The sequence below is a fragment of the Amblyomma americanum genome, chromosome 5 (genome assembly GCF_052857255.1).
Source record: "Amblyomma americanum isolate KBUSLIRL-KWMA chromosome 5, ASM5285725v1, whole genome shotgun sequence".
Lineage (NCBI taxonomy): Eukaryota > Metazoa > Arthropoda > Arachnida > Ixodida > Ixodidae > Amblyomma > Amblyomma americanum.
In genome coordinates, this window is record NC_135501.1 from 171,955,186 (window position 1) to 171,971,440 (window position 16,255).

A 16,255-nucleotide genomic window follows, 5' to 3' on the forward strand; every position below is an offset into this window, starting at 1 on the left:
GCTAACGTGTTGGGCTGAAGATCGTTCAAGGTCATTCTCCGGCCTACGCGAATACTGCTTTACCTAGCGCAGTGAAGCTTTTCGCTTCAAACATCTCACCTAAGAAATGTAAAAAGGCCTAGCCGTGGTCGTCTCGTAGCTGTGACACTAGAGCTATGTCAAGCGCGATTGCTGTTGTGCGCAAGATGCTGTTCGGCGCTATACTTTTTCAAATCAAAATGTGTCGTAAAATCGGGTAACTATGGCATGTAAGAGCCTCGTCCGTTGAAGCAGGACAGAAAACACAACTGAACACCCGCCATGGGTTTGACCCAAACACGCACAAAAAAATTCGATTTCACATCATAGCTAGTCATCTCCAGGAATCCCCCGTCTCCACGGGGATGGTGATGGTGGCTTGCCCTCCTGCAGCGTGCCCGGGAAATAGGCGTGGCATGGTCAATCAGGGATGTGGAAAAGGTCGTTCCTGATGATCTTGAGGCGCAAGAACGGGTCGGTCTCGCACGAATTCGTGTAGTCTCCAAGGTGCACGTTGTTCACCAGCCAGACCATGTTAGTTCGCATGTTGGCGGTTTTGTTCATTTGATCGAGCTGCGAAGACAATGGGCGAAATGCTCAGAATACACTATATACAGTAGGAAAACAAGTGACAATGCAGTGTAAGCCTGAAAAAAATTATTCAGGAGAGAGTAGTCCCATTTGTACTAAACAATTGTAATGGTTTGGCATACATGTAAGCCACTGCCAAGGGAGGAATGTTGCTACTCTCAATCGGTCTACGTGTTCATCGCAAGGAAATAGACCATGGAAATAGGTGGAAAGATATTTCGAGAGTAACCATATGTCAGCTCCCATTTCCAGTGATTCACTTATTTATTCGTTTAATATTCACCTTCTCTCTGTCTGCCTAACTATCGGTGTACACGCAAAGGCGTCAAAGACACTAGGTTCCCTCGGTCACCACCTACTGAAGGCACCCGTTAACTGAAGGAATCTATTGAAGTAAATTACTTATCTCCAATTCTTCCGTCAGGAAATGAAATCCCTTCCGCAGTTTTAATCCCCTCGGTATTAATATACACCAAATCACTTCTTGATATATATACGTGAGTCGCTATTGTAAATCCTATTGAATCAGTCTTTCAGTAGGTTCTTAACGAAACGACCTCTATATTACGTGGCTCATCGTGCTCCTTGCCGGTACTCGCCTACGGGGCGAAAACTTGAGAGACTAACGGATAGGGCTCAGCTTAAGTTATGACAGCGCAGCGAGCCATGCAAAGAAGAATGATAGGTGCAACGCTGAGAGATCGGAAGCGGACAGAGTGGGTGAGGGGACAAACGCGGATTAATGGCATCCTAGTCGAAATCGAGAGGAAGAAATGGGCTTGGGCGGGGCATGTAATGCGAAGGCAAGATAACCGATGGTCCTTAAGGGTAACGGAGTAGATTCCAAGAGAAAGTAAGCATAGCAGGGGCCGGCAGAAAGTTAGGTGAGCGGATGAGATTAAGAAGTTCGCAGGCATAGGGTGGGCGAAGCTGGCAAAGGGCAGGGTTAGTTGGAGAGACATGGGAGAGGCCTTCGTTTTGCTGTGGGCGCAGTCGGGATGATGATGATGAGTGCCCCTCGATATTCCTCCTCGCATCGCCCTAGGCTTAAACTCTTTGTGTTTATCGATTCCTATAATCCTTTATTTCACTACAGTCTGTCTCTTCCAGGTTACATTTGATTTCTGTAGCATTCTTCCCATCAGTTTTGGGCTGTAGGAACTGTTGATATCTTGCAATGTGTTTTGTTTAATGTGGGACAGATTTGATACATACTCTTTTACCTTTTCTGGCGTGCATATTTTTTTGGTGTTTACTTTAAAAAAAATTAGTGAGACGCGGGTCATTGTCAACTTACTTTGTACCTCATCGTCGTTTCGCTATCCCAGAGGTAGATGAGGTCGTCAGTTTGAACAGTTCGCCCAACATTCAGGCCGCCTGCTATCCTTTTGTAGAAGGTCTTTTCTTTGCAAACCTGGAAATGATCGGCGAGAAACGAGCGATGGTGTTCTCTGTGCCTTCTTTCTTTACGGAAAACACGCGCAGGCTCCTACATGACTGCGAAATTAGACTAGAATCATGAACGCGGCCATAGAATATCGGAGACAGTGGGGTAAAACGCCACGCAGCTATGCAAATCATTTCCGTCATCTTTTGCTGTTCGCATATAGCAGCAAAGAATTATTAGAACTTTTTGCAATTTTCCAGGCGTCGCTCTTAGTAACTATGAAAATGCCAGCAAAAGTGGAAAATCGTAAGATCTCACATTTTGTCCGGACCAATGGGCCACAATGAAAGCCCAGTAAAAAAAAATGAGACTCTGGCTATGAGATCAAGCGATATTGCCATGTAAGTAGACAAAATGTTTTATAGCCTAATTGCATCACACTCCCTCAGTTTTCCTCACACATGAATCTACGTTTAGATGTTAGATGGCGCTAAACGACACAACATCGCTTTCTGTTCCACACTACGCTAATGGTCCAGCGAGTGATAACGGAATAGGACACGATGACCAAAGGACGCCTCCGGGAAGAAAGCGGTCCTTTAAAGGGATTTATTTATTTTATTTATTCAAGTTACCCCTAAAGGCCCTCCAGAAGAGGGTATTACATAGGGGGGGGGGGTACAATCATAAGTAATCGCGATACATTTCAACAAGTAAGTGTAAAAAAAAACATAAGGCATCACACAAAGAAAAATTGAACACTAACAAAAACAGCAAACATTTACACATTTCCGTCACAGCGAAGAAGCTCTTGGAATTTTTTATTGTCAGTTTCTGTGGCGATGACTGATGGCAAACTATTCCATTCAGTGATAGTACGGGGAATAAATGAATTGGCATAAGACGATGAATGACAGTTTACGCGTTTAACTTTGAAAGAATGATCACGGCGTGGAAAGAGAGCATCAGGTGACTGAAACAAATCACGGCGAAGGGATGGGTGGTGATAAAGCTTATGGAAAAGGGTTAAGCGAGCAAGTTTACGGCGATATGACAAATCTTCCAGTTCGGCACGTTTTTTTAATGCTGAAAGGCTTGTGAAGGGTGAGTAGTCTGAAAATATGAAACGAACAGCACGGTTTTGCAAGGATTCAATGTTAGTGATAACGTAGGCTTGAATAGGGTCCCAAATGGCCGCAGCATATTCGATTTTAGGGCGTATTAGAGTTATATAAGCAAGCTTTTTAACGTGTATAGGGGCGTATCTGAGGTTACGTTTAAGAAAACCAAGTGAGCGGTTAGCAGATGCTAGGGTGAGGTCGATATGGTGATGCCATGTTAGGTCAAACTGAAGGTGCACCCCAAGGTACTTGTATGTTGATGTTAGTTCCACAGTATTGTCATTTAGAATATAAGTGGTTGGAATGCGAGCTGTACGGCGAGTGAAAGATATTAGTTTAGTTTTAGAAACGTTTATTGCCATTAACCATGATGAGCACCAAGAGCTTACTGCGTTCAGGTCAGATTGTAGAGATTGGCGGTCACTGTCTGTAGTAATGTTACGGTAAATTACGCAGTCATCAGCGAAAAGGCGAAGTCTAGATGTTACACAGGCAGGTAAATCATTAATATAGATTAGAAAAAGCAAAGGCCCTAGCACGCTTCCTTGTGGTACCCCAGATGTCACATTAGCAGAGGAAGAGTTAGAATTATTAACGGAGGTAAACTGAGTTCTAGATGACAGAAAGTCCTCAATCCAAGCGAGCACGTTAGGGTGTATATTAAGCTGTGCTAGTTTCAGTAGAAGTCTTTGATGAGGAACCCGATCGAAAGCTTTTGAGTAATCCAGGAACACTGCGTCGACCTGAAAGCCCGCGTCAAGTGATAATTGTAAGTCATTAATAAAGCCAGCTAACTGAGTATCACAAGAAAATCCCTTGCGAAAACCGTGCTGATAATCGAAAATAATGTTATGATCTTCGAGATAGCTGATGACTTGGCTGTGAATGATATGTTCGAGTAGTTTGCAAACAGTGCTGGTTAACGAGATGGGTCGATAGTTTAATGGAGAGGAACGCTCACCTGATTTAAATATAGGTATTACTTTGGCTATCCGCCAGTCATTAGGAATTAATCCGTGCGATAATGATTGCGAAAACAAACAGGACAACACAGCGCTAATGCTTTGGGATGTGTTCTTCAGCAACTTATTGTTGGAACCGAGGTGATCCGAACTATTAGTTATTTTAAGATTGTTTAATAAAGCTAAAATACCAGTTTCATTAATAACTATTTCAGGCATGCAAATATCTTGGATTATATCTAAGTCAGGGAATGCGCTAATGTCTTCTTTGGTGAATACTGATGAGAAGGCGTCGTTGAAAACCTGAGCACATTCATACTCTTTAATTATGACGCCGTCGCTGTCGGAAAGCAAAATGTCGGGTTGAAAGCCAGGATTTATGATGCGCCAGAATTTACGAGGGTTGTTGGTTAGCAGAGATGACAGGTCGTGATTGAAAAAGTGACGTCGAGTGGATTTCAGTAGTGACTGGTAGTCCTTGTCGCATTTCTTGTACTTTTCCCACGCGCTTAGAACACCATTTTTCACTGCCTGTCGGTAAAATCGCTTTTTCTTGTTATTGGCACGTCGCAACTTCTGGGTAAACCATGGTGCACTGCTGCTACATCTAATGGTCATTAGAGGAACGAAATCATCGATAAGTTTATTAAAAGTACTCTTGAATAAATCCCAGTTTTGCTGAACAGTGCGCAATAAATATTGATTAATGAACTGGGTGGAAAAAATTTCGAATTCGGAATTTATTTTTTCATAGTTAGCTCTGTTGTAACATCTGATTTGTTTAACAGTCGTTTTCTTTTCGTTAAAAGAACCAGTTATGCGTCCTGTTATTACGTCATGATCCGAAATGCCATCTAAATGAATAATGTCTGAACAAATATCGGGATTATTTGTTAATATTAAGTCTATAATGTTGGCAGTACTCGATGTGCGACGCGTGGGATTGGTAATGAGTTGCGATAGTGAAAAGTCAAGACATGATTGAAGAAACATGTTAGCTTCAGTATCACTCGCTGTGACGGATTGTGTGAACCAGTTGATACTAGGAAAGTTAAAGTCTCCAAATATGAGTAAAGTACAGTTAGGAAAACGCGTACATATTTCACACAGAATTCGATTAAATTCAGAAGAAAAGCCATTATTCATGTTAGGAGGACGGTAAAAAACACCAATAATTATAACTTTAGAACAACACTTAAAAGAAACCCATGTACACTCAAGAAAAGAACTAATCATGAGAGGCACAGTTGCCAAATCATCCCTTATCGCCAAGAGTACACCACCTCCTCTCCGGTACGGTCTGTCGCAGCGAAAGATGTTAAAATGTGTCTGGCTTACAAAAATTGAATCATCAGGAATAACATCACTGAGCCATGTTTCGGTTAGCGCAACTAATGATGCGGAGCACGAGTCGATTAGCGAAGATATTGCGACATCTTTCGATAAAACACTTCTGATGTTAGTGTAAAGGAAAGAAATGGTTTTGGGAGTATTACATGACGAACTTTGAGAAAAAAGGAAAGCTGGGATCTGATTTGAGTAAGTGACAGGGTGATATCGATGGTCATATTCTAATGCCTTTGTCATATTCTAATGTCATATTCTAGGCCTTTGTGGGTATTGGAGCGTAATTTGAAAGCTCTGCGTTGAGCCCTTAATTTAGAATTAATTTTTAAAATGACTTTTTAAAGTCGCAAGCGATTAAATTTTTAATGTCGCAAGCGGTTAAGGCGACACGTCAGTCCTTATTGGCCTAGCCCAGAGAGCGCGGGCGGGATCGGACGTGGAAGTGTGCACTCCTGCCAGGCTCTACTTTTTATTTTCTTACGCGTCGGTGTGCACTAACGGAAGGGGTGAAGAGGAGCATCAATTTAATCGCCTGTATCATCGGTGTTAATGAAGCTGCCTCAAGAATTTTTGCCGTTCAATGACGAACGGTGGAATAACGATTGCTAATACGCTTCTCCTAATCGCAGAATATACCATTTAATGGTCCCTTTAATAAGTATAAGCGTTTAACTGGCCACGTGCCCAGTTATTGAAGCATGAATACAAAGGTGAGATATTTTACCCTACCAAGAGCCGACCAAAACAGATCCAGGCACTCACTGGCGAAACTCCCATTACGCAAATAAAATAAAATCGCCAATGGTCGAAAGACGAGCAAAATGATCAGGATCTTGGTCTGCAGGCAGCTTCGATATACTGTTGCATTTATTTCCGGCATACTGCAGCCCGAGATTCCAGAAAAGGGGGCGGATACCGTAGAACTATGAATAAGACGCAAACGCAATAAAAAGCAAAAAACACAGTTCGCACCGCTCATACACGAGCCCAAAAATAGCATGAGGGCATATACAGGGCAACCAAACACTAGTCAATAAAACAGCAGATTACCGAGCATAAAAAAAAGATCCTATATCGAAAATATCGGTTGCTTACCCTTAGCATTCGAACAGTGTTCACTGATAGTGGTTCGGTAAAGTTTAACACAATAATGGCGTCACGAGTGACGGCCAATGAACTCGTTTGCAACTGCCGATGAACAAACACAAGCAGCCGCGGTTGCCTATGAATGATTGCGGCGATTCGTTACTGGAAAGCAAGCAAGAAAATCGCAAGCGGCACAATACGCAGTGTAGAGTTTTAAAACTCGGCATTCCACCACATGTAAGCAGCAAAACTGGTAGGTTAGGTGTTCGAAAGAGAGCTGAGAAGAGAAGAGACCCAGGGATCCCTGGACTGCTCGATTGCCATATTGCTTAACGAAAAGAGCGGAAAATCGGAGAGCGAAGGGACGCACATTCGGTGGGCAGACGTGAGCGGCACAAAGCGTCGATCTGGATATGCTTCGTGCCAGGCCGATAGAACACACGTATATTAAACGCATTAAGGCGTGCGGACTAGCAAACAAGGCGACCCTTTTGGTCTTTAAGGAAAGTCAGCCAACATAGGGAATGGTGGTCCGTTGAGGCCTGGAAGGATTGCCCTTATGCAAAACCCCAAAATTTCCCGATCGTCCAAACGATCCACGATTATTTCAGTAACTGAGTACGTTAACTCCGTTTTCGTGAGGGCGCGGCTCGCGCATGAAGCAACGTACCCTACAAACCCGAGTTAACATTGCTCAAGAACACCATACCAAGGCCACTGACATCTGTGTGGATTTCAGTGGAAGCATTGCGACCGGGGTGGCTTAATATGGGTGGGGAGCAAGCAGACGGCGTAACGTCCTGGATGCATCTTTAAAGGTAGGACTACGGCTGGAGCGCTGTTGGTGCGAAGAAGGGTACCCAGAGGTGGGATGATTGAAACTTAATTGCGGATGAAATGTCGAAAACGGGAGCATAGCCTTCTAAAACCAGGTTCCTTCATCGTGGAAGGTTTCAGAAAATCAGCGGCAGCACGAAGGTTTAATGGGTCAAGAAGCACACAGTCCTTAGATGCGACGTGATCTAATGTCGTCAACTGGCGGGCAACGAAGAAAGATTTCTGCTATGTTGGAATCAAGCTGCAGCTACACATCTCAACGCATGCCGCAAGCGAACGAGGTACGTCTCGAAATCAGGAGAGAAAGCAAATGTCGTCCAAGTGAACGAGTAGGCTTCCCATTTGAGGCTGCGCTGTATGGTGTCCATCATGCGCCCACTAGAGGCAGGGGCATTCATAGTCCGAATAGCATCACGTTGAATTCGTACAGCCCGTCAGGCGTCACAAAGCCTGTTGTAAAGTAGTCAGCGTCGGCAATCACGACTTGCCAGTACCCGGTGCGTACGTCTAATGATAGAAGAACTGAGCTCTCTGCAAACAGTAGACGGCGTCATCAATGCGGGGCAGCGGATAGAAGTCTTTGCGGGTAATTTTCTTGAGACGCCAGTAGTGACGCCAAAGCAGAGAGAGTCGTTCTTCTGAGTGTCAAGGACAACGTTGGAGGCCCAAGCACATTGCGATGGTTGTATGACGCCAGGTTGCATGTCGTTCTTCTATTCGTCAGTGACCTAACGCTCGGCTGCCGAGACCCGATGTGGTCGTTGGCGCAACGGCGGACGGGTGTCGGTCGGTGTTGATCCGATTAGTAACAGGCGCTGTGTGGCCCAATCGTTGGAGGCAAAAGTCAAGCGATGGACTAAACTGGTCTAGCGGAGCCAGAAGCTGGGCCTTTTCCGGCAGTGTACGATTAGCGTCGATTTAGCGGGCAAAGACGTCCAGGGGTTCGGATCAGTAGGAAAAAAGGGGACTGGGAAGAGAAGCCACAGGGAACGGGTAGAAGTTGTCTTTGTAAGTATCGCAGAGGCCGCCAAAGGTAACTCCGGAATTTCTCGGGAAGAAGAGAGAAGGGACGCATGAATGGATTCGTGACTGGAAGGGAGCTGCAGTCAGCTGCTACAGTAAGCACGGCTAATAATGGCAGGGGTAGGCAGTGGCGTGAAACGCAGGCGTCGGAAGAGACCAGTATAGAGGGTCGTTTGGAAGCATAGTCCCAGTGAACACAGACGAGCGGAACATGGTGAGACAGCGACATTAGCACAGTCAGTTTGGCCCATGGGGTTGGTAGTGCCCATCGGGCTTTCGTTGGAGGGAAGAAGCTCGATTTCACCACGAGCGCAGTCCATGATTGCGAGATGAGAGGGAACGTTCCCACCTATGATGTCATCGTGAGAGGATGAGGCAAAGGCGATGATTTTATGACCTAGAGAACGTCTTGAACACTTACCTTGGCCCTGCAAGGGCACAAAGGCATGATATGTTGGGAATTAGCGGCGTCAAACAAAAAACCATATAGTGGTGTGGGAAGTTTTCCAGCTGGCGGCACAATTACTTGGCCAAGAGAGACAAAGCAGCACGGATAACAATAAGGGCGAAAGCCTTGGTGTCATTCACAGAAACCTGGATCAAATTCGACGGAGAAAGCAGAGGCATTGAACTGTTCGAGGAACCAAGGAGTTCTTGCCTGCGGAAGTGCGATGAGTTTTGCGGTGGCGGAGTGGGTCGGTGGCCCATCGGGGAAGCCGATCCGATACGCGAAGATGGGGATGGTGGCCAATAGACGGACTGCGATCGGAGAAGTCGAGGGTGTCAGGATGCGAAGTGCGGTGGAAAGGCTGGGGTGCGGCGTAGGGGCGCGCAAGGAGGCCAGCGTCAGCAGCAGGGGCCAGGATGCGGCGGCAGCAGGGACGCATAACGTAGCCAGCAGTGCCGTAGAATAGCAAATACGGAAGTTTTCCGGTGTCCACATGGGTGTAGACGTTGAGGTGGCGGCATGGCAGGAGGAAATTGGGTCGACTGCGCAGGAACCCGGAAAGAAACGAAATTTTCTTGTCGGAGCTTCCAGGCGGCTTCGGAGTACGTAAGTGTCGCTGACGGCTGAGAGCGAACCGATAACAGGGCCTCGGACACTTGCTAAGGAAAACGAGCTGGAGTGCAGGAGGCAGGTTAGATACACTATTCGGGATAGCAGGAAGGAGCGAAACCACTGTGCAATCTCCTCACGGAAAAAGGTGCTTTACCAGGATCATGAGTGAGCTTGCCTCTGTCGTCACCGCAAGGCTAGCTAGTAACTGTCTTCGTTTGTGAAGAAGGTTGCGGAGTAAAAAAGCGCTGTCGATGAAGCTCTCGCATAGATTTAAATATCGATGACAGAGACGGTGGGGCTCGTTCTCACAAGCATATTAAAAGCATCGTCCTCGATGCCATCGAGCACATGCTCGATTTTATCAGGCTCCGTCATAAACACACTGGCGCGCTTCTGGTGGTTGCAGGCATCTTCTATACAGCTGTCGGCGAAGCTAGTCTTTAAGGCAGAGCACGTGAAGTCCGATTCATCGTTCTTGCATTAGAGGTTGGCGACACCAGTTAATAACAAGATAACATTCCTGAGTTCCGTGCTGTCGTCCCACTGGCCATGATGCGCTCTCATATGCGTGGAAAAACAGCCAGTACTCCACGTCGTGAGCGCTCGATGCCTCACTGGCGGAGCCCACCAGGGAGGCATCGGGCGCCTGCGAAAAGCCGGCTGGCTGGTTGGCGTCGGATGATTGGTGGTAGCGATGATCCGGTTGCGCAGCACCAAGACGTAATCCCGAAATGACCACCAAGATAAAACTGGCTTTATTGGTAGAAGTTCGGTTGGGAGCGTAGGGTAGAGCAAGCAAACGCAGGTCCAGACCATGTCCTGCTTTCTCGGACACACAAAAAAAAACAATGTGAAACGCTTTGACGATAGTAAAAACGTAAATACAGAAAAAGTAAACGACTGCCGTTGGGTGACCTGCGAATATGATTGTTGTAGTGAAATCTTCCACTATATTAAAAAGTGGCGTTCATTAACGGTTTCCCGCTCAAAAATGCATTTGTCCAGAATTGCTGGGTATGTCAGAAGAGTGCGCTTTCGCCACGCCCTGTGCGTCGGTATCTTTACAATTCTGATTATATGAACCACGTACGCGAAAACAGTGATTAGACTAAAGTGGCACCTTTTCAGTGTACCAAAGATACATCTATGGCATTTACTCTGGTAGAGAAGCATCGATCTGGCATAGATTTGGAGCACTATTACAAGCTTTTGTAAATGTGTCCCATTACTGACCGCGTTACAGTAGTCTAATATATGCGATTATTCAAAACAAGGGTTGGGCATTCACCCCAGCTGCATTGCCATCGCTCAGCGCAAGGCTCTGCTATATGTGGCTAACCCAAGAATACTTTCCCTGGTGCTCCCAATGACCCAAGTTTTTTCGGATAAGCCCCGTTCTCTATTATTATTTTAATTTTGGGAATATGTTTTTGCGCGCTTAGCTGCCTTTTAAACTTTAAGGCAGTGAGAGGTGCTTATCTGAATACATAAAACTAATATCAGTCTGTTTTAATCCAGCATTATAAGAGCATTGGCAGCCATATGGTAGCTTAATGCTTTGAAAGAAACACAGCAAAGACCTCAACAACCTGGAAACTTCGGCCAACAACGACACATAGAGGCAATTCCACACACGCAGCTCGAACAATGTAATCACATGACTCAAGATTGCTTATTTCTAACCGCCAACCGATAATCAAGACGCTGCTGTATCAATGACCCGAATATTCTGACGGGATTTCAATGAAGTGGCGAAATCTGTCTTTTCCCACGAGCTGCGCTACACCTGCACAGCCACGAGGACGACTTTTATCCCCATCCGCAACAGCTACCTGCTACTGTCATTGTCATAATGCAGGTGTCGTATCCAAAATACCATGCAGGATTTATTTCCTTGAGCCCCTCCGAACAAAACCCGGTCCCTAGGTGGATCATTTGATGATATAGATGCCCTGCTGCCATTTTCGGCACATTGAGAGTAGCCACAGTAAAGACGATAGTCACTCACCCAAACGTCCAAGTGGGTCAAGCTGGAATATAAGCAATAGGTGTAGACCATTTTGTCAAAGCGTAGCCCGGTCTGGTTGATCTTGTAGAAGAGCGTGCCTATCTCCAATGAGAGTCCCATCTGTGCGTGCGGCGTCTTGTACACCGTGTCCTTTGATACCAGGACCGCATGGTTTTTCTGCACACGCAGCGGTCGTAACCGCGCAGGCAAATGTGTTATTAAGTAGTCATATTCCGCGCACGAGGCACAATGATAAGAGGTGAATCACACGCGAACGTATCGTGCTGTGGCATCATGACATTGGTCAGGGAGGAATTATTAATCGGGGGCAGCGCGCCGTGAAACGTATTCATAAAAAAGAAATAAATATGAAATTTTTTTAAAAAGCCAGGAATTCGAGTGGAGAAAATACGTAGTACGCTTGATAAAAGAATTTACAGAAATAGATGAAATTTTTGTTTATTGTAACAAGTAAAGCTTTCTTGCAATCACTTGATTGTGAAGCAACTGTAGAATATTTAAAAATACTTTTATGAGCATATCGATGGGAATGGTCCAAATTTATTCTTAAAAAAATGGAGGGACAAAAGAAAAAATTGGCTAAGGTTGAGCTTCAGACACCGTTTACATGAGAGAGAGCGATTGGTGAGCGAGCAACCTTCTCTGTACCTGCGTGTAGGGCGCACCAGTTACTGCTCTGATCGACATTGGCGCCAAAATTGCGCTCCTCATTTCGCCGTCGTTTGAAGTTTGTCACACCTGCCATTTCCTCAGCAGTTCGTATCGCCAATGTAAGTGCTGCTGCCGTCGTTGGAATGTGCACTGGGCGTGTTTGCATTTCTGGTTGTACTATAAATGTCCTGTTCACTGTCCGCGACCACTGTCGCCACGATGTGATCGTCGGCATCGATTTTTTAACGACCCACGCACTGCTCTGAAAGCGCCGATACCAAGCCGCCCGGCTTAAGTGCCGTTGAATTTACTCTCCTACCGCGGGACGCCGCAGTATATATTACAATGTCCCCGTTTTCCCCCGTTACTGATGGTGCCTACGTCACCTACCCAATCAAGGACGTTGTCCTTTCGCATAACGTCATCCTTCCACACATTGTCCTGACCGTCACCGGAAACCGCACCTACCTTCTGATTCTGAAGTTCAGCCTCTCTACTGAAGCTTTACTCGCTGAACTGTTTCCTTTGTCCGAATGCACAGTTTCTGCTCTCACAGGTCAGCCTCCGTCTGGTCTCTATAACCATCCCCGCTAGGCCGCTTCACGTCCGGACCTCAGTTCTGCTATGATCGCGGCGGATTAGGATGGATGGATGGAAGGTAGGAGCGTCCCCTTTGAAATGAAGTGATGGCGGTTGCTACCATGCTCAGCTTTTTTTCCTTTTAGTTCAACTGTGTTATACAAGGGCGCTGGCCACCTGACCTCGCAAGCGCCCTCGGAACCCTTTTAGTTTCCTACAGTGACATGTTCGATTTCGGGAATCATCCTCTCGGCCAAACTACTGTCGTGACGCATCGTATAATTACGGGCGATGCCAGCCCCATGTACAGACGACCCTATAGTTCCTCCCTTTCTGAGCACCATATCATCCATGTCATCCAGACAGAGTTGGACAAGATGCTGGCGAACATTATTGAGCATTCAGCCGTCCTTGGTCGTCCCCTATGGTGCCGGACAAAAAGAAATTTGGAAGGTAGCGCTTCTGTGTCGACTGTCGCCACCTTAATCAGATGAAAAGGACAGACGTCTATCCTGATCCGAGAATTGATGGCCCTCGACTGCCTACACGGTAACAGCTATTTTGCTTCTATTGATCTCCTATCAGGCTACTGGATGGGGATGGTGAGAAGACTGCCTCTGTCACCCAAGATGTCCTTCACCAATTCAATCATGCCTTTTGGCCTCTGCAATGCTCCAGCCACCTTCGAGCGCATGATGGACTCGCTCCTACGTGGCTTGAAATGTACTACGTGCTTGTGCTACCTAGATGAAGTTATCGTTTTCTTCCGCATATTCGAAAGTCCCCTTCAAAGTCTTTCTACATTCCCTGCGGGCCTCCGCCACGCCGGTCTCCAACTTACATCCAAGAAACGCAGCTCTGACCAACGCCAAATTAAGATTCTTGGCCATTTGGTTGATTCTTGTGTCAAGCCCGACCCTGACAAAGTTCGTGCCGTTCGCAAGTTCCCCAGACCCCATTCCTCAAGCGATATGCGTAGTTTCCTCGGGCCGGTTTATCCCGAAAATCACCGACACGGTCTGTCCCCTTACCACCCTCTTGAAGAATGATGTGCCTGCTGGGGCCTTTACCAAGCTCGCGCCTTCACAGTACTTGTTGCGGCGGTCACTGCTCCACCTGCGCTGGCCCATTTCAACCCTTCTGTGCCTACGGAACTTCGCATAATCCCTGGCATAATCAAGAAGTCTGCGATGCCGGTTAGCGGACTGAAGCAACTCGCACTTGCCTACATCTGGTCAGAATACCACAAATGTGTGAACGTCTACACGGATGGATCTGCGTCTCCAAATGCATCAACAGCAGCTTTCGCAATCCCTGCACCTCAGGCGACCCGCAGATTCATTTTGGGGCACAAGTGTACTTCAACCGCTGCAGAGCTTGTGGGCCTTCGGGAATCGATTCGCCACATCTGCGGAGAACCGCCTCAGGAGTGGTGCATTTTCACCGACTGTAAACCTGCGCTACACATTTTAGGATGCTTCCTACACCACAAAGCCTACCAAGCTCTGGCTCTTGATATCAATAGTCTCGTATCATTTTCTCAGGGAAACGGCCACCGTATAGTGTTTCAGTGGATCCCCGGACACTGCGGACTCGATGGAAATGAGACCGCCGACGCTGAAGCAAGGAGCGCCTTCAGCAGTGGCCTGCGTACAGCCGTACCGTTCTCTATAGTGGACACAACTTGTCTCCTTTCGGAATTGATAAGGAGGGCGACGGCTAGGTACTGGGCCCTGCCAGGCACCCGCCACATCCGCCTTAAACGGCTAGATCCGACGATGACCTTTTCAGTTCCTCGCGGAATATCTCGCCCTATAGCATGCGTTATCCGTAGACTACGTTTAAATGTGGCATTCACGCGCAAATACTTGCACTTAATAGGACAAGCGGACTCCCCGGAATGTACCACATGTGGCGTGCTAGAGACTATAGAACATTGAAAGACTCATACTCGCATCTGCACTGAAGCCTATGGACACATCGCTCCTCTCTGAGGATTTGATCCTCGGCGCTTGGCCAGATAGTTTTAGAACTGTAAAGGCAACGCGAGCGCTCTCACGCTTTTTGAGCGGCACGGACCTTGTCTCCCGTTTGTGATGTCAGAAAGTGTGCCTTTTTTTAAAGTAGTTTTCATCTGCCTGCTCCCATCATCATCGCCCCCATCGTGACCTTCTTTTATCTCCTCTTCCCGTCCCCCAGAGCAGAGTAGCAGGCCAGATATTTATTTTTAAGGCCAACCTCTCTGCCTTTCCTATCAATCAACCCTCTCTCTCTCTCTCTTCGCACAGACGCCACTGGCAATGGTATTGGCGCATTCCTTGCGCAGCGCCAGCACGAGCACTATCGTGTGCTTGCCTTCGCCAGCCCCCTGCTATCTCCCTCCGAACTATTCCACTACGAAGAGGGAGTGGCTTGAATTTGTTTGGGCGTTAGCGAAATTATTTGTTTAGGAAGCCCTTCTGTGTAGCTACGAACCACCAAGCCTTGACAAATTGGCTGTCCTCTCCCAAAGACCCTACAGGCCATGTGGGTCGCTAGGTTCTGTGCTAGCAGGAATGCATATTTACTGTCGCCTACAAGTCCGGCCAGCTGCACCAAGACGTTGACTGTTTGTCCTGCCAGCCTGTCGACCCTCCGGATTCTCACAACCGTGATACAGACGATAGTGTTTTGTCCGTATCAGGCTTCCTACACATCAGTGACGAGCAGCGCCGTGATCCATCTCTGCGCCCCATAATGTACAGCCTCCGCAGCGACCCTTCCGATCCTGCTCTACACTGCTCTTGTTGCATAACGATACTCTGTGCCGACGCAATATGAATGCAGATCGCGCTGAGCTCTTGCTCGTCGTCTCGACTCATCTCCGCCCCACTGTACTTTCCCGACATCATGACGCACCTAATGCAGTGTACCTCGGCATTTCACGCACGTCCGACAGCGTGCGCAGGCGGTTCTTCTGGCATTGCTTTTACCGCTCTGTCCGCGGCTGCGCTGCCGCTTGCAAGCAATGTAAGCGCCGGAAGATGCCCCCGCTTCCGCCTAATGGCCAGGTTCAGCCCATCCACATTCCGGCTGACGTATTTTTCCTTGTTGCTCTCGGCCTGCTCGGCCCTTTTCCAGCATCAACTTCCGGGAAAAAGTGGATTGCCGTTGCGAACCGTTATGCTACCCTGTACGCTATGAAGCGCGTTACCGCTGCCAGCTGTGCCTCCGATGTTGCAGACTTTGTTCTCCCTGACGCCGTCGTGCTTCATGACGCTCTTCGTCAACTGCTTACGGATCGAAGCCTCTGCTTTCTTCCTAAAGTTGTTCACGACCTTCTGCGCTCATGCTCCACCCGTCACACGTTCACGTTGGGCTAACATCCCCAATAAAACAGCCTTACTGGGAGCCTTTACCGCACCCTGACGGACATGCCGTCCATGAATGTCTCAGACCACTATCGTGACTGGGACGTCAGTTTACCTTTGGTGACGCTCGCCCGCCATGGTACCACCGGATACTCCCCATTCTAACTGCTCTTTGGCGACGACCAGTTGCTACCCTTTAACAGCTTACTGCCTC

General features: G+C 47.3%; 1 protein-coding gene across 1 annotated transcript; it reads right to left on the reverse strand.

The window, feature by feature from the left end:
* Positions 1-203: 203 nt before the first annotated feature.
* Positions 204-11,612, reverse strand: LOC144135301 (uncharacterized). Its single transcript, XM_077668010.1, has 3 exons — positions 11,441-11,612; positions 1,907-2,023; positions 204-591 (listed from the first exon to the last, which is right to left on the reverse strand). The coding sequence occupies exons 1-3, from the start codon at positions 11,558-11,560 to the stop codon at positions 439-441; spliced, it is 390 nt and encodes a 129-aa protein (XP_077524136.1). The 5' UTR covers positions 11,561-11,612; the 3' UTR covers positions 204-438.
* Positions 11,613-16,255: the final 4,643 nt, after the last annotated feature.

Coding starts and splice junctions, on each gene's coding strand:
- LOC144135301 (XM_077668010.1), bottom strand. CDS start 11,560: ATGGGACTCTCATTGGAGATAGGCACGCTCTTCTACAAGATCAACCAG. Junction 2,024..11,440: donor TGACCCACTTGGACGTTTGG/GTGAGTGACTAT, acceptor GATCATTTCCAG/GTTTGCAAAGAAAAGACCTT. Junction 592..1,906: donor AAACGACGATGAGGTACAAA/GTAAGTTGACAA, acceptor TTGTCTTCGCAG/CTCGATCAAATGAACAAAAC.